The sequence below is a fragment of the Littorina saxatilis genome, unplaced genomic scaffold (assembly GCF_037325665.1).
Source record: "Littorina saxatilis isolate snail1 unplaced genomic scaffold, US_GU_Lsax_2.0 scaffold_328, whole genome shotgun sequence".
NCBI classification, from domain to species: Eukaryota; Metazoa; Mollusca; class Gastropoda; order Littorinimorpha; family Littorinidae; genus Littorina; species Littorina saxatilis.
In genome coordinates, this window is record NW_027129726.1 from 47,854 (window position 1) to 66,820 (window position 18,967).

The 18,967-nt window shown below is 40.9% G+C and overlaps 2 protein-coding genes across 2 annotated transcripts in view; one reads left to right on the forward strand and one right to left on the reverse strand.

The window, feature by feature from the left end:
- Positions 1-7,584, forward strand: part of LOC138957951 (WSCD family member GA21586-like) — a 21,267-nt gene extending 13,683 nt beyond the window's left edge. Inside the window, exons 5-6 of the mRNA XM_070328972.1 lie at positions 3,053-3,186; positions 7,186-7,584. Coding sequence (XP_070185073.1) covers positions 3,053-3,186; positions 7,186-7,431 — 380 coding nt within the window. The 3' untranslated portion in view covers positions 7,432-7,584. The remainder of the gene's footprint in view (positions 1-3,052; positions 3,187-7,185) is intronic.
- A 1,303-nt stretch (positions 7,585-8,887) lies between these two features.
- Positions 8,888-13,066, reverse strand: LOC138957952 (spore coat protein SP85-like). The gene is made up of 2 exons (XM_070328973.1): positions 12,489-13,066; positions 8,888-8,915 (listed from the first exon to the last, which is right to left on the reverse strand). Exons 1-2 carry the CDS (start codon positions 13,064-13,066, stop codon positions 8,888-8,890), a joined length of 606 nt encoding a protein of 201 aa, XP_070185074.1.
- Between the last annotated feature and the right edge of the window lie 5,901 nt (positions 13,067-18,967).

Genomic DNA, 18,967 nt, shown 5'->3' on the forward strand with positions numbered 1-18,967 from the left:
TGCTGTTTGAGCAGACATACGCCACAAATACATACCCCACCACTTCAGTCAACATTCAAACTTCAAATATTCTAAACTCATGAGCACCCCAAATCGAAAAAGACTACTTAATTAACCTTGGTAAATTTGTTACTGAGGGTTCAAAACTGTTCAAGTACCAGTGGTACTTGTCTTATGGTTGCTCCACTGCTGATATTATGTGTACATATTAACTAGCGCTGCACTGTCACAGTTACCTTGTTTTAAAAATACCTTGTACAATATAATCTGCTTTTTATATTTAGTCAAGTTTTGACTAAATATTTTAACATCGAGGGGGAATCGAAACGAGGGTCGTGGTGTATGTGCGTGTGTGCGTGTGTGCGTGTGTGCGTGTGTGTGTGTGTGTGTAGAGCGATTCAGACTAAACTACTGGACCGATCTTAATGAAATTTGACATGAGAGTTCCTGGGTATGAAATCCCCGAACATTTTTTTCATTTTTTTGATAAATGTCTTTGATGACGTCATATCCGGCTTTTCGTGAAAGTTGAGGCGGCACTGTCACGCCCTCATTTTTCAACCAAATTGGTTCAAATTTTGGTCAAGTAATCTTCGACGAAGCCCGGACTTCGGTATTGCATTTCAGCTTGGTGGCTTAAAAATTAATTAATGACTTTGGTCATTAAAAATCGGAAAATTGTAAAAAAAAATAAAAATTTATAAAACGATCCAAATTTACGTTCATCTTATTCTCCATCATTTGCTGATTCCAAAAACATATAAATATGTTATATTCGGATTAAAAACAAGCTCTGAAAATTAAATATATAAAAATTATTATCAAAATTAAATTGTCGAAATCAATTTAAAAACACTTTCATCTTATTCCTTGTCGGTTCCTGATTCCAAAAACATATCGATATGATATGTTTGGATTAAAAACACGCTCAGAAAGTTAAAACAAAGAGAGGTACAGAAAAGCGTGCTATCCTTCTTAGCGCAACTACTACCCCGCTCTTCTTGTCAATTTCACTGCCTTTGCCATGAGCGGTGGCCTGACGATGCTACGAGTAAAATGGCATTGCGTTCAGTTTCATTCTGTGAGTTCGACAGCTACTTGACTAAATATTGTATTTTCGCCTTACGCGACTTGTTGTTGTTGTGGTTCTACTCGAGTCCTACCCCAGTATTACTGTTTTCTAGTCATTTTAATGCACTGTGTCGCAAACCTCATAACATGCTCTGTGTTGTGTGTTAATGAATTGCTCACACTCAGGCTCCAGTCCTACTCCAGTATTACTTAATCCGGTAAATAGAGCTTGTCAGTTGTTATACTTTGTTTTCTAGTCATTTTTACTGTTTCGCAAACCATTATAACATGTTTTCCATTATCACAAGCTTTGTAAGGGACGGTACCTGCCATTACAGCAACTTCTAAAATGCCCATGATTGCCTCCCTTACGCCGTTTTTGTACATGCCTGTGTGCATTTAGTAATTGCACTGCATACCCACAGTTACTTTTGTTTGAATACTTTTGAGTTGTGCTTTTGTTCACTCACTTTGCTTACGTCATTCTTCTTGTGTTCTTTTTAAAAAAAACGGAGGTAATGTTTGAATATTGTTTTGTTGCTTGCGTTGAATTTTGAAATGTTTCCTAGTCGCAATTCCAGTCTCTTCCTCTGTCCTTACCATCTTCTTTTTTACCATACTTCATGTACTGTATTTTATGTATTCACTATGTGGCTCAAAAGACCTTTTTGTCAAAATAACAACTGTTCAAGCGCAAACAGCTCTATTTGGGTGCGATTTTTTTGCTTTTTTTCCATTTATGTGTGTGTGTGCGTGCGCGTGCATGAGTCTGTACTCGTGTGTGTGTGTGTGTGTGTGTGTGTGTGTGTGTGTGTGTGTGTGTGTGTGTGTGTGTGTGTGTGTGTGTGTGTGTGTGTGTAAGAAAGAGAGAGAGTGTGTGTGTGTGAATGTGTGTGTGCATTTTCACTGTGATCAAATAAAAGAGAAAGGCCAGTCACCACGCACATCCTCGCATGCAATGTATTTATATAGCAAAGGGAATGCCTGTAATTCACACAGAGCAATCACTTGGTCTTAAACGTGCACAAGACAAAAACGTTCATACTGGGGGAGCGAGCCAGTCTGAAGCGTACTCGGGTCCAGTGCGAGCGTTTTTTATTATTTCCGATTTGTTCAAAAGCCGTACACAACCCCCCTCCCACCACAAACACAAAAAGAAGACACATTTTGACTATTAAGATTTGTCCCAAGGCTTGAACTTTTGGATTCAACGCGCTACTAAACATTTATATGATTTTGTAGATTGCTAGTCTCGATGATGACCGATCCTGGGTTTTCAGTTTTGCTGTTTTAAAGATTCAGCACAATGAATCTACAAACAACTCGTTTTGCTTGAAATATGTTTTCAGTAAATTTATCAATTGCATATCCCTTCAAACCAGAACATTTTCGAATTTCCCGGATTTGTTTTTAGGAAGTCTCTGGGTGAAACAAAAAACGTAACTAAAATGTTCAGTTTTTTTTGTAAATTTCGTAGTGTTGACATTTTGCTGCAACAAATACGAGTCAAAAAACACATTTCTGCATTTACCACATTCACGGAATAATGCAACGATTTGTTTAACATTGCAACGGCTCCCTTGAGTTTGGGACACTGTTTTTAGAATTATTTTGATTCTGTTCTTAGATTTACTGTGGTTCTATTCTTAGAGTTACAGTGATTCTGTTTTTAGATTTACAGTGTTTCTGTTCTAAAATTTACAGTCATTCTGTTTTTAAAGTCACAGAGAATTCTGTGTTGATGGATTCTGATTTACAGTGATTGTGCTATTAGATGTTCAGTGATTACGTTTTATATGTTACAGTGATTCTGTTCTTGGATATACAGTGATCGTTTGCATCGGTAGTATCGCGTTTATTTGAATTTTACTGCCACATTTTTTTTCCTCACGTTTATGCTGATGTTATTTTGAAACTCATGCACCAAAAACTTCCTAGCTTACAGAACTGTCAGATTGTATTTTAATTGATTTGATTTCAGATTGGAACTCATTCGTTAAACAATTCGTGTCGCAATGGCTGATGTTCCATAAATGCTGGATGACCTTTCGGGGGCCGGTACTACTCATTGTATATGATGACCTGGTAGTATCTTTACGAGAACACATTGAAAAGGTCGGTATTTGTCACCCTGTCTGTAGCTTTGTGAAGTTGTGTCTGGTAGACGAAGTGCTTGTCTTTATTTCCCTTTCTCTTTCTCTGTTCCCCTTTCTCTGACCCTTTCTGTGCTTTGTCTCCGTCTGTCTGACTGTCTGTTTGTTTGTCTTTCTTTGATTTTGTCTGTCTGTTCAGCCATCGTTCTGCCCGGATCTGTTACTCTCTGTCTGCTTCCCGCTTTGGCCAAAAAAAAAAAAATAGGTCTGTTTACGGTAACATAGACCAAAAAAATAGGGTCGGTAGGTCGGGATTGTTTTTTTTTTTTTTTTCCAAAAAACCATATTTTTACGTTATTTTGCAAAAAAAACAAGATTTGGTTTTTTTTGGTTTTTTTTCCCCAAATGCCCAAAAAAAGTCTAAGGTCGCGCGAAAAAAATAGGGTCGGTCGGGTTACCGTAAACAGACCTATTGGTTTTTTTTGGCCTTATTTGTCCGCCTGTCTCTCTGTCTCACTGTCTGCCGTCCTCTGTCTCTGGACATACCTCTCTTCAACTCTCGACCAGCTTGTACCGTAGTATTCCTTTACCCCCCTTGTCTGTCTCCATTTATAAGTGTTTATTGTATGCTTGTCCATCTGTATTTTTGTCCGTCCTACTGTCTTCTTGTTTGTCTGTCTGTCTTTGTTTGTCTATCCGTTTATGTCTATACTAGAGGAATACCCGGCTTCGCCGGGGTGAATCGCGAGACAGAGACAGACAGCGTGGCGGTTCACCACAATCACCTTTGAAGGCGAAGTCCTGTCAAACGGGATTGAGAATTTTAGAGCTTATTTCTAAGCCCTATATTGTCTGTTATGGCTTCTCAAATGCCAGAACATACAGACAGACAAAAGCCGTCAGACCCCATCACAAACAGAACTCTACAATTCACAGGTGTTGCCTCCACACACACTCACACACACACACACACACACACACACACACACACACACACACACACACACACACACACACACACACACACACACACACACACACAGAGGCCGTACACATATATATATATATATATATATAAATATATAGAGATAGATGACAGTGGATTTTTCGATAAATAGATTCGACCTTTGCACTTTTACAGTGAGGACAACTTACGGGTACATGCAAGGAAAGCCCACAACTTCTAAGGCGAACAACTCTGCAGAGTCTGCTGTGAAGGGCGACGGTAGTCTCCCTGTCACACTCGACCCCCTTTGAATGAACTTTGTCCCCAAAGTTCCGAACCATGGACCCGCCAAGCTTAGGTCCCTCCCAGGTGGAATGGGAACAGCACGAAAATGATTCAGTGGCCTGAACATTTCATGTCGAGTCACATCGCTGTCGACGACGCCAAATGTAACCGAGTGCCGAAACACCACAATCACCTTTGAAGGCGAAGTCCACTCAAACGGGATTGAGAATAACTGTTATGGCTTCTCAAAGGAAGGCCTGAACATACAGACACACCAAAGCCGCCAGACCACATCACAAACAGAACTCTACAATCCACAGGTGTTGCCCACACACACACACACACACAAACACACACACACACACACACACACACACACACACACACACACACACACACACACACACACACACACAGACAGAAGCCGTATATATCTATCTATATATATATAAATATATAGAGATAGATGACAGTGTATTTTTTGCGTGGCTATAAATTGATTCGACCTTTTAACTTTTACAGTAAGGACAACTTACGGGTGAAGGAAAGTGTTCTGGACAGTGCAGTGACATTCTAAAAATAGTAACGTAGTAACGGGAATATGGATTGACGCCACACGAAGGAAGGGAGATAAACGCTGAAAACACTGGAGAAGATAAGGAAGAGTTACTGGGAATGGATCCAGAGAAAAACCAAAATCGGTTCAGCACTGCGCGCTGAGAGCACGTGTTGAAATATCTCATCGAGCAGGTTGTGTCCGGGGTGTACCTGAATATCGCCAGCAAATTTGAAACAGATCCATCGAGAACCTTGTGCGTGCATCGCGGACACACACACACCCACACACACACACACACACACACAGACACACACACAGATACACAGACACACACACAGACACACAGACAGACACAAGTCGTATATATATGTATAGGTTACAACACGAGTGGTTTTTTATATGGCTTGTATTTCAGTCAAGACCCAGCGGATGAATATCATCGGGAGACACGAGCCTCTGGCGAGTGGCTCTCGATTGATATTCCCGCTGGGTCTTGACTGAAATACAAGCCATATAAAAAACCACGAGTGTTGTAATCTGTATATCCCATTCTACCATCAAACACAAAGTGTAGACTACTAGCGGCACTGTTGCGATCTGTGCAGGGTAAAACTGTTGCCAGCGAGAATTAGCCCTTTTGCAACCTTAAACTAAGTGACCGTCGCTGAAAAAATAAAACGAATGAGTGCATCGATAAGTACGCGGTAACACTACTTTCAGACCATTTAAAAGCTTTAAGTAAAGGTTCATAAGTTGCAAGAAAGTAATGAAGTCGAATAGAAATTAATTTAGTTGAAGCGCACAATTCTTTTGTTTTGCGTTTCAGGTCGGCAGAACGGGCGAAACGGGTTTGGGACCCATTTGGCTTACTCGATTCAGAATCGATTCCACGTTGTTTTTCTCGAACGTGTGTAATTAAGCTTATTGACAGAGAAGCAAATTTTAGGGAACAAATATGTAGGTTTAGATTTAACCATTTGCTCCCTATTTGAAATGTATCTACGTGATAAACTGTTTTGCGAGTGTGTTTGCATGGATGAACTTAAACTGGTATGGGTGAGAAAAACGCGACCGACACGTCTGTCACCGCCGATTGATTGCATTTTGAAGGAATATGACTGGATTACGGAAAAATATGTGGACTTACTGCAGAGCCAGGCAAAAGAGTAGACTTGCTCGCAAAACACGTGAAACAGCCGATGTTTGATAGCTGAAGGCGCACACCAAAACACACTACCGACAGATTCTCAAAAGTCGTCTGCTAACGATGCAAGGGGAGGGTACTCGTGTTTTTGTTTTGGTTCGCTAGCATCTGGTTATCTTGTAAGTTGAATGTTCGTTTTTTTCGACCTGCATTGCTTTCATAATGAAAGAAACTTTTGCTTATTGCATCTCATACATCAGATCAGTTCTGAGATTCATTTTTGCGTGCAACTGATATGGTTTTCTGAGCCGTGCAATACGATTTTAGAACTTCATACAAATGTGTCACATTGTTCGGCGCGAGGTCAAAGGTCGGGAGGAAAGTAGTCCTTTGCCCAAATCGGAATCTGCACTATCATATATTTTTTGGAGTCCATGATGTATTTATTGAGCTATAAAAATACAACATATATACCCATACTGAAGTAACAGAGACAAAGAAGGGAGGTCATGGGATATATATATATATATATATATATATATATATATATATATATATATATATATATATATATATAGATGTATGTCTGCTTACTTCTGTTTGTCTATCTGTCTGGATCTCTGTCTCTGTGTCTCTATTTTTCTCTGTGTCTGAGTCTGAGTCTGTGTCTGTCTGTCTGTATGACTGTCTCGGTCTGTTTGTCTGTGTCGGCCTGTCTGTCTGTCTGTCTGTCTGTCTGTCTGTCTCTTTTTGTCTCTTTCTGTCTCTTTCTGTATCTCTCTGTCTCTGTCTGTCTCTGTCTCTCTCTGTCTCTCTCTCTCTTCTCTCTCTCTCTCTCTTTCTGTCTCTTTCTGTATCTCTCTCTCTCTCTCTCTCTCTCTCTCTCTCTGTCTCTCTCTCTCTTCTCTCGATGTGCAACGAATCTGTGTGTGCATGCCTGTCTCTCCATCACTTGTTGACGTGTGTGTCCTAATTGTTTTAGTCCAGGTGCAAACCTTGGAATTATCTATATCATTAGAACAGTCTATATGCTATACGGACATTGTGAATCGGCATTACCACCTTCAGTCGTCTATATGTCTTTCAGATGGCCGAGTTTGTAGAACATCCCTCTTTGAGGATCAATATCAGCTGCGCTCTAGCGGATTCCACGGGAAACTTCCGGCGTGTGAACAAAATGGCGTCTTTCAAAGAAGAAGTGCTCTCAGCAGATTTAGTCAAGACTATGAACAGCAATATCATAGCAGTTCAGAAAATGTTCAAGAAAAAGTTTCCGAAGATTGCCGAAGCTATGAGGTCGTGGCCGAAGAATGAAAGTAACTATTTGGACTAGAACCTCGGTGTGAGAACGCCAAGTCTGTTTTATATTTGTGTGATTCACATATATCTAAGTCTTTGACGTGAACCCGAATTCATATGGGGAGGAAATGCTTGCCATTTGAGAAAAAAAACCAGTTTGATCGTTTTACCGGCGTTGGCCGAAAAACTGTGTGTTTTTGTTTTTGTTTGTTTAGTAGGTTTGTTTGATTGTTTTTATTACTTCTTTGATAGCTATTTTAACATTTTTAAAACGCATTATCAATAGATTAGTCCCTCTCATTGGCGAGAACTGGATGTAAAAAAGCACTTGTTTGCTTCTGTCGTTACCCTCGTCAGGGCCGGACTAGGCGAAGAGGAGGGGGGGGGTTGCCAGTGGTGGGCCAGGGGGATGTCCCCCCTGGCGGCAGGGGCGGATCAGTTCATTTTATGACTGGTTTTTTTCAAAAGTATATTGTGAAGATATGGGTGTGAAGGCGCGAAGCTAGGGGGGTCCGGGGGCATGCCCCCCGGAAAATTTTGAAAAAAAGGATGCAAAATGGTGCAATCTGGTGCATTCTGAGGATGATCATTACCAGTTTCAGGCAGCAGATTCTGTCACTGATTAATACCCCAAAAATTGAAACTCAATGTAAAATAAAGAAATGCATACCTCATTCAATATTTTTATTTTTTGGCTGGGGGGGGGGGGGTCCGGAAACCCTAGAACCCACCCCCCCCCCTCGTTGTGGGGGTCAGGGGGCGAAGCCCCCTGAAGCTGACCGGTAGATCATATTCTGAGATAGGAAAATGGTCGCTCCTTGCATGAACTGACAGCATAAAATAAGCAATAATAAAAAAACAATTAAATAAGTAAGGTACATGTTTAGGCTAGGGGGGGGGGGGGTTGCGCAACCCCCATAACCCCCCCGGTAGTCCGGCCCTGCTCGTTAAAGCCATATGTACTCGATGACTATACACGCTAATTGCTTTACCAACAGCTGGAGACATGCTAAATTAAGTTCCCTGCAAAATATTGTGGTCTAGGGCCCCTTCAATGTTGAGATATGTTAATTTTCATTTTGATCTGGATCGTCCTATTTATAGATTTGCCAACAGAGGTAGCGTTGACGCAAGGGAAATAACTCCGCGTCTTTGTTTACATCCAAAGTTTTTGAGACTCTAAAACAAGCTGTAATGCATGTATATGGTCCGCGCATGGCGACATATCGTCATTACATGGTCTTATGGTGCGTTTGACATCGATTATGGGCAAACTACACTTTGTAAACACGGGAGCGCGTACATAATTATGCCTTTAATAAAGAATGTCTTTCTTTCTCTCTTGAAACTTTGTCAAAAACACACGCCACACAGACTAAAATGTTTGAAGGAAATCTGGCCATCATGCATACATTTTGAAGAATACTTTTATTAAAAAAAATACAAGATATAAGATCGCACATAATTCGTCATTACAAAGAGAAGATGCTTCAAAGGTTGTCGGGCACAAACCATGATCTGGTACACAGAAAAAGAGGGGAGATGCAGCCTTTTGGCAAGCAACCCTGGTTTGACGCAAAACATGAATGTCGTCATCATATATACGTCACAAATACACATTTTACAAAACACATACATATAAACTAGAAGGCACTCAAGAAACGCATCCGAGCTGAGAAAAACAAAGATAAAACAAATCAGAGAAAAACATGAACCCATAGCGAACAACGTTGGGGGAAAAAAATGACAAGGATGAACTCACGCCAATTTTCTGTTTGTTGTTGATGTGTGAGTGAGAGTGTGTGTGTGTGTGTGTGTGTGTGTGTGTGTGTGTGTGTGTGTGTGCGTGTGCGTGCGTGTGTGTGTGTGTGTGTGTGTGCATGTGCGTGCGTGTGTGTGCGTGCGTGTGTGTGTGTGTCACGTGTGTGCGCGTGCGTGTGTGTGTCACGTGTGTGTGTGTGTGTATTGTTGTTGTTGTTTATTGTAAAGTTTAATTTTTGCAAAAAAGACTTAAACCAAATATTCTAACAAACACACACTAGTTTGTTAACAAATTGATCCCGTGCAAGAAAGTATATAGACATGACATGTTTTGTTTAATGTAACTGGAATCCAAGAAAAACAAATTTACTGCAATTTGAGGCCTACGAATTCGAAAAAAAATTAAGTCACTGACAATTATTTAGTCAGTTAAGAAATGAAAAAAAACACTTTTTTTGGTAGTTGCATTATCTCAATCATATCAAAGGGACGTGTTAGAAGGGGATATTCTGCCAAACCAAGTGCTTTTGCATGACTATGTGACTAAGGTTTTGTTGTTTTTGTTATTTTTCTTCTTGGAAGTGATGTTGTTGCTTTTTTTCAAGACCTTTCTAATTTCTTTCTTTCTTTCTTTATTTGGTGTTTAACGTCGTTTTCAACCACGAAGGTTATATCGCGACGGGGAAAGGGGGGGAGATGGGATAGAGCCACTTGTCAATTGTTTCTTGTTCACAAAAGCACTAATAAAAAATTTGCTCCAGGGGCTTGCAACGTTGTACAATATATTACCTTACTGGGAGAATGCAAGTTTCCAGTACAAAGGACTTAACATTTCTTACATACTGCTTGACTAAAATCTTTACAAAAATTGACTATATTCTATACAAGAAACACTTAACAAGGGTAAAAGGAGAAACAGAATCCGTTAGTCGCCTCTTACGACATGCTGGGGAGCATCGGGTAAATTCTTCCCCCTAACCAGCGGGTTTTTTTTCAAGACCTTCAGGAAAATAAAAGACTGAAAATACAGACAAGGCATTATCAAGCACGATACGAACAGAAACATTTCGAAACATCATGCAATAAAAAAAATAAAAAAAATAAAAATAAATAAATAAAACGACAAACAATAAAAAATACGCCAAAAAACTATAGAAATGACAAAGCAAGAAAAATGACAAAGAGTAAATTTGCATGTTTTACAGTCAACACATCAAATCAAGATTCCAGACAAATCGTAAACATCAGCTTGTAAAGCAATAAACGACAAAACAAAACAGTAAATAGCAACAGTTATACTGATCATACCTGAGAAAAACAAAAGCACAACGGAAAAATTAATATGCACAATTAAAAAATCAGAAATCGGTTTACAACCTATCAACACAAAGCACATTTGTCTTTATGACGGAATAAACAGAGATGCATATATGCCTTACGAGAATGGACATTTCTTGCTATTATGCCTTAACGACGCACAGTATACGGATAGCAGGGAGACGGATAGCAGGAAGACAGTTATTGTTGGACATATTTCACTGAACTAAGCCATATTTTGAGAAATAAGACATGCTTATGCGTCTTTCTTGTATTTTGTTCAATTCTGAAAGAGGATCTTATCAATCAAACCAACTGATCTGTATCCATCATTAAGCTATTTACTTATTCGATAGAACCGCTACAGTATATTATGCAGGTGTAACACAAATTAAAACATCAACCGTCAAGTAAACAAATTGATACAAACGGAAAAAGCATTCAATAAATTCCTTCAGAAGAAAAGAAATGGAACAATTTAATCACTGAATCAAACAATACATAAATAAACAATCAAAGAATCAGAAATTGGACAGCTTCTAATCCGTATATACGAAGCAACTTTGCCTAAATGTCGGAATTTTGTAATCACTGAGTTAATCTCTGACTTAAAGGCACAATAAGCCTCCCGTAAACCATCACAGATACTGTCAGGCTTTTACACACAGTACAAACACCCTTCCATTTGAACGCTCACCAAACGGGAACATGCTAGGTGCCCAACGTAAAGAGCAAGAAATTTTCAAAGAATTTATTTTTGCGTTGTTTATCTTACCCCTGAGCCATCGTGAACCCGTGTGTACGGTGTGATCCAGTTTCCCTTTTTCACAATGCAGTCGTCAGTTTGTAATTTGAATGCGGCTCGCAGTGAGCTTATCTGCAATAGCACGTTATTATGTACCTCTGACTTTTCACGAAACAAACGAATGTGGTTCATAAGAACTCGAGCGATGGCTTTTGACTGCCTATAAACCGTCGTCTGCTACGAAAACCACGACCTTGCGTGACCCTGCTTCCGGGCTTTTCTTTTTTCAAACTTTCAAAACTTCGAATTGTACTGATCTTGTCTTGATGAAAACATAATTCTTTTATGATTTAAGAATGTTTGCGTAACAAGCTGTCAATTTATTATTTAGATTTTAAAAGTTAGGTCTAGCGCCAAAACGCACAATCATCGCTCCACGGCTATCGCCAGTTGAAGGGAAGTAACTCATTTTTGACCTGAGTTCAGGATGGGTCCGATTGAGATGGTCTCAATCCGAAAAATTAATTCTTTGAAAATTGCTCGCTCTTTACGTAGGGCACCTAGGATGTTCCCGTTCGGTGAGTGTTCAAATGGAAGGGTGTTTGTACTGTGTGTAAAAGCCTGACAGTATCTGTGATGGTTTACGGGAGGCTTACTGTGCCTTTAAATAATACATAAATAAACAAACCGATAGAACATTAAGTACATAACAAAAAAATAGATCAACAAATGAGTAAAACCTTCACCTCTCCCTGGCAGGTGAATTGGTTTTGATAGTTATGAATTTACTTATTTATTCATTCTATTTGTTGACACAATGTATCATCTGTATCCATCTGTTTATCGATACAAACAAATGTCTTCTTACTTCGTTCATTGTGATGTTAATAGTACTTCAGGCACACACAAACAAATACAATGAAAAAAAACTATTGATTTTATCGTTTTGCAATTAATACGGACATGAAAAGTGTACAAAAAAGAGCTTGTTAGTAAACGCTTGTACATCACTCTTCGCCTCTCTGCCCACCACCCTCCCCCCCCCACCCCCCCCCCCCACCCCCCCCCCCCATCCCTCTCCGACACCCCGTTTTTAGTAGCGGACGTCATCAACGTTACAAAATAACAAAATAAGAGATATTAATCAAAAGTGTACGTGTGTTTTAGGAGCAGGCGTCTTCGACGTTACAAAGCAACACAATGATACTTTTTATTACATGTTTGTTTCATACTGAGAGAAAGTATAAACCGTATTACACAGAGCGCACCCAGGTCGTTGATTGTTGGTGCGGGGCCAGGTGGTGGGAAGAGTTGATTGTTGGTGCGGGGCCAGGTGGTGGGAAGAGTTGATTGTTGGTGCGGGGCCAGGTGGTGGGAAGAGTTGATTGTTGGTGCGGGGCCAGGTGGTGGGAAGAGTTGATTGTTGGTGCGGGGCCAGGTGGTGGGAAGAGTTGATTGTTGGTGCGGGGCCAGGTGGTGGGAAGAGTTGATTGTTGGTGCGGGGCCAGGTGGTGGGAAGAGTTGATTGTTGGTGCGGGGCCAGGTGGTGGGAAGAGTTGATTGTTGGTGCGGGGCCAGGTGGTGGGAAGAGTTGATTGTTGGTGCGGGGCCAGGTGGTGGGAAGAGTTGATTGTTGGTGCGGGGCCAGGTGGTGGGAAGAGTTGATTGTTGGTGCGGGGCCAGGTGGTGGGAAGAGTTGATTGTTGGTGCGGGGCCAGGTGGTGGGAAGAGTTGATTGTTGGTGCGGGGCCAGGTGGTGGGAAGAGTTGATTGTTGGTGCGGGGCCAGGTGGTGGGAAGAGTTGATTGTTGGTGCGGGGCCAGGTGGTGGGAAGATTTGATTCCATGTACGAGTCTCGTCAGATTTGAGATGGTGAACCCAACTGTTTCCACGGGAAGTAGTAGTATTCCACTCCACTTGAACTTTTACCAAAACGCAGCATCCAGATTGCTTCCCGTGCAGAATGACAATTTATTGATGAATTAATATCACAGATTGCCACAAGTGTCCGTTCGGAAATTAATTCATCAAGAAGTTGACGAAATGCAACGAGAAACAGTCCAGTTTGTTAATAGACGATTTTCGGAAATAACTCCGTCGAGTTAGTACGGGTTTGTGAAAGAGTGATTACCCTTGGTTTTTCTCGGACAAACAAATTCACACATGCTCCTGTCCCCGTGTTTCCGACACACCCCTCGCTAGTGATTGGCCCCTCCAATGTGTGTCCGACGTACACACCCCTCGCTAGTGATTGGCCCCTCCAATGTGTGTCCGACACACCCCTCGCTAGTGATTGGCCCCTCCAATGTTTGTCCGGCACACCCCTCGCTAGTGATTGGCCCCTCCAATGTTTGGCCGGTGTAACACGAGAAAATTACTCCCACGAGATTTTTACTCCGGAGTAAACATTTCGTACGAAAAAGTTACTCCCTTTACGAAAAAAAGCACTCCCCCATTGCACGAGAAAATTACTCCCCAAGACAGGTGAGTTCCGAGTAAACATTTCGTACAAAAATGTTACTCCCCTGACGAATAAATAACGAATAAATTACTTCACCCCAACACGAGCAATTTAACTTCCCATGCCAGGTGTACGAAATTTTTACTCCCTTGTCCCCTGTTAGTCTTGGTGGTGGAAGGGGTGGAAGGAGGGTAGCGCGACATTCGTGTGCGCGAGATCACTTATTGGCATTATCCCTTCGCCCGCATCCCAATTTTGCGTACGAGATTTTTACTGGAAGTAAAAAAAATGGGGAGTAAAAATGTCGTGGAGGAAGTAATTTTTTCGTGCCTTGGGGAGTTCTTTTCTCGTACGAAAAGTGTACTCGGAGTAAGAATTTCGTACGAAATATTTACTCCGGAGTACATTTTTCGTGGAGTAAAAATTTCGTGTTACACCGGCACACCCCTCGCTTGTGATTGGCCCCTCCAATGTTTGTCCGGTACACCCCTCGCAAGTGATTGGCCCGTCCAATGTTTGTCCGGCACACCCCTCGCTAGTGATTGGCCCCTCCAATGTTTGTCCGGCACACCCCTCGCTAGTGATTGGCCCCTCCAAGGTTTGTCCGGCACACCCCTCACTAGTGACTGGCCCCTCCAATGTTTGTCCGACACATCCCTCGCTAGTGATTGGCCCCTCCAATGTGTGTCCGACACACCCCTCGCTAGTGATTGGCCCCTCCAATGTGTGTCCGACACACCCCTCGCTAGTGATTGGCCCCTCCAATGTTTGTCCGATACACCCCTCGCTAGTGATTGGCCCCTCCAATGTGTGTCCGACACACCCCTCGCTAGTGATTGGCCCCTCCAATGTTTGTCCGACACACCCCTCGCTAGTGATTGGCCCCTCCAATGTTTGTCCGACACACCCCTCGCTAGTGATTGGCCCCTCCAATGTGTGTCCAACACACCCCTCGCTAGTGATTGGCCCCCCCAATGTTTGTCCTAGTAAAAGCAAGGGTATTCACCTTTTCACAACCAATACAAACGCAACATAGTTACAAGTATTTTCGGAAACCGTCTATTGCTTTTGGTATGTGTTTATGTACCGTGTTTAAGAGAGCTCGACATAATCTTTCACCGTAGATCTATTTCCACAGACGTAAATAGTTTTAAGGTGTAAAGTCGAACTAAGAAATTGTTTGACCGTACGGACTCTTTATAAGGGGGCGCTGTGGGAGACTTGCGGAGGACAGTTCGGACACACACACACACACACACACACACACACACACACACACACACACACACACACACACACACAAACACACACCACACACACATACACACACACACACACGTTTGTTTCATTACCAAACAGTTATAATAGCTTGGGGTTGTCTGCAGAGTACCTGGCAAACTGGAACAGTACACCTGTTATTCTGTATAGATACCGTTATTTCGTGTCAGAGTCGGCAAGGTTGTGGCATGTGTCAAATCCGTTTCAAGCTACATGAAATATGTATCCTAAACTCTAAGCAAGTCGGTTACGGTCAAATAGTTTACTCGGGATATGAAGAGCACTGACAGGCAGAATGTTGGAGTGGAGGTGGTGGTGGGAATTATGGTTGGGTGGTAAGGAGAGGGGGGAGATAACTCTTACATAGTTATGTTACTAAGATGCTCGAGGAATGTTCTTCTGTTGGTCTTTGCTGACTCAAAGGAATGCTAAAATTCGAAGATTAAAAAAGTAACTCCGGGCATTAAAAAGGGGTCAACATGGAATCGGAATGTATGGGCAAGTTGCTGGACCAACAGACTTTATTCTGAGAAGCATTGTGAATCATTGTGGATCTTCATTGCTGAGTTCCTTTCTTTCCAGCGTCTGAAGAAGAACAATGTTTCGGAAACGACAAACCTTTGACAAGGTTGATATATCATCGAATGATCCCTGCATTTTCGAGAGATCGACGATTCACACGTATAATATAGCGGGTAGGGGTTTAGGGGATCTTATTGACAAATAGTTTATTCGCAACAGATCCAGAGAAAATGTTTTTGTTAAGTATTGTACATATATAGAGGGGAATGAAAACATGGATGAGCTAGCAGTATGCATAAGAAGATGGAGCTTTATGAGTGTGTGTGTGTGTATGTGTGTGTGTGTGTGTGTGTGTGTGTGTGTGTGTGTGTGTGTGTGTGTGTGTGTGTGTGTGTGTGTGTGTGTGTGTGTGTGTGTGTGTGTGTGTGTGTGTGTGTGTGACTATTTGGGTTTAACGTCCTCTTAGACCAGTTAGCCTATAATTATTGGGACAGGTATTGGTAATACGCTGAAGATATGGTGTGATACTTTGACTCGAACAAGCCCGCTGTGGCTGTCTTCTTCTGGGTTTGTGTTGTCAAAGTACCGAAATACGATCGTGATAATCAGAGACGAGAGATAATGCATGCGTGTCTTCGTGCTTTCCAAGCCCTGAGGCTTTCGCTGTGAACTTGGGATCTTTTTCGTGCGCATGTGTGTACACGGGGGTGTGTGGACACCGAAGAGAGTCTGCACAAAGTTGACTCTGAGAAATAAATCTCTCGCCGAACGTGGGAATCGAACCCACGCTGACAGCGACCAACGGGATACAAAGCCAGCGCGCTACTAACTAAGCTACGTACCCGCCTGTGTGTGTTTGAATAGAATAGAATAGAATAGAATAGAATAGAATAATGTTTATTGTCATGAACCAGTAAAGTTATTGACACAACAAACAACAAATAATAATAATGCATTATACAATGCTAAAACAATCCGTAACAAATTTGCCAAGACGAACTTGAACTTCGTCTTCTAAAAATAAGTTACTTGGATTTTTGTTAGCATATTTCATATTGATATGTGAAGCATCTTCTTTAAATTCATCCCTTAATTTAACATATTTATTGCATTTATCTAGAAAATGTATTTCATCTTCTATGACATTGCATTCAATACAAAGACGATTTTCTTTAGGGATATTCTGATGTCTTCCACTTTCAATTTTTAGACAATGTGTGCTAGTCCTTAATCTGCTTAACATCTTTCTGTGTTTATTATTCTTAATTTGTATTAAGTATGACTGCATTTCGTAAGATTTACTGATCATAGAATAAAACTTAAGTCTGGAATATGTATCTGATTTTTCTTTTGTCCAGTATCTTATATATTCCTCTTGTTGTTTTTTGTCAATGGCAAACTTTAATTTGTGTACATTTAATGTAGATTGGTTATGCCAAACGTGACTAAAACCTAAGTTACAAAGAGATTGTCTAACAAATTGTAGCCATGGCGTTTCTGTCGGATGGAGCAACATTGAGTCATATAATTGATGTATATACGAATCTTGTTTGGAGTCTAGAATATGCGCCCAGAATGCTATTGTTTGTGATAACATTTTTAATCCTAAAGGGAACCTTCCTAATTCCCCCAGTACAGGTATCCACATAGCTTTTCTATGAACTCCAAGAAGGAATCGACAAAATTTGATATGAACAAATTCATGAGGAGTTTTGCTAGATAAACATGATCCAAAGAAATGATCAGTATTTGTTTGTTTTATTTTATTATTAAACGTAAACGGATACCAGATTTCAGCGCCATATGTTAATATCGGATTTACAAGTGAATCAAATAAATGTATCATTGTGTCTATTTGCACGTTTTGATTGCTGAAAATTCTGCGGAGGGAATGTGCTGCTTTATTACCTTGTTTACTTAAATGATCTTGAGCTGTATCAAAATTTCCATTCTTGTTGAATATGACCCCTAAATATTTATATTGATCTGTTACTTTGATTACATTAGTTCCACATTTAAATATTGTGTGCATTTTTGGATTTATATGACAAAATACTATAATTTTTGTTTTTTCTATGTTAATTTTCAAACCCCACTGTAGGCAATAGTTATTTAGATAATCTAACTTATTTTGTAATCCTATTTTTGATTTTGAAAGAAGTACTAGATCATCTGCATACAGTGTGTGTATGTGTGTGTGTGTGTGTGTGTGTGTGTGTGTGTGTGTGTGTGTGTGTGTGTGTGTGTGTGTGTGCGCGTGCGTGTGTGTGTGTGTGTGATGGAGCTCAATGTTCTATCTTACACGCGAGACACCATTGCAGATTTTGAGGAATGTGAATGTTCAAAGCTCGTTAAAAAGCATCGATAATCCAGTTACAGGGTGACCCCAAACATGCAACCCATATAAATGCAAATAACTTCTACATCTGTTACGCAATATTTGGTGTACATCACCTTCAGATGATGGGTGCACTGTTGACAAAGTTTCAAGATGTCAGGTCAAATGGCCTGACCGTTATGCTGTTTCAAAACAATTTCATGTGTGGGTATCGACTCACCAGTACGAGGTTTGCCATTGTGCGGTAGCCAAACTCACCCGATGTAAAGCCTCCAGTGTGTGTAGGTCTGGGTTTGGTGAGTCGATCCCGAAAGACGGGATACATTGTTGAAGGAGAGTAAAATTCAGACCATTTGACCAACACACTTGAAATATTGCATACTGTTTATCCATTCTCTGAAGTTGATGTTTACCAAATATGACGCTTACCATATATATATAAGGTATTAATAATATAAGGTATTACCATTGGTATGGGCTGCATTGTTTTGTTGGGTTGGAGGGGAAGGGGGGGGGGGGAGTCACCATGTATAAGCATGATGTTGAGCTTTGTGTTTTCATCAAAGCATTGGTCAATGTTAATATTCTCTGTTGTCAAGTTGTCGACGTCTCAAATCGAGAGGAGAATCGAAGCATTGATGCTCCTCGTGTACTCATAAAGACAAGACGTTTCAACGCGTTATTAAACTCTCAACAAAAACAAACAACTTTGCGAGGTTATGTTGAGGTTCCATAGTCAAGGCATCAATGAAACGAGGGGACTGGTTTTGCTGACTGAAGTATCAAAGCACATTTAAAGGAACGTCTGTTGTAAAGCTCCCTGCTTATGAAGAAAACAGTTAGTTAGTTAGTAAGTTAGTTAGTTAGTTAGTTAGTTAGTTAGTTAGTTAGTTAACGGTTGCTTAATGGGTCCAGCGGACCATTTAGGCCAAATCAGGACCAATCTAAAAACATGAATTCGACAAGTCTGGTGGCGGAACGAAGTTGAGGGGTGGATGTTGCAGTGAATGCTGGGACGGAGCGGCGTGGGAGCATACTGGGAGAAGGAACAAGCGTCGGGACCAGCAGGAGAAAAGAGGATGAAAACAATACAACAACAACAACAACAACAAAAACAAAAATCAAAAATAAAAATAACAAGAGGCGAA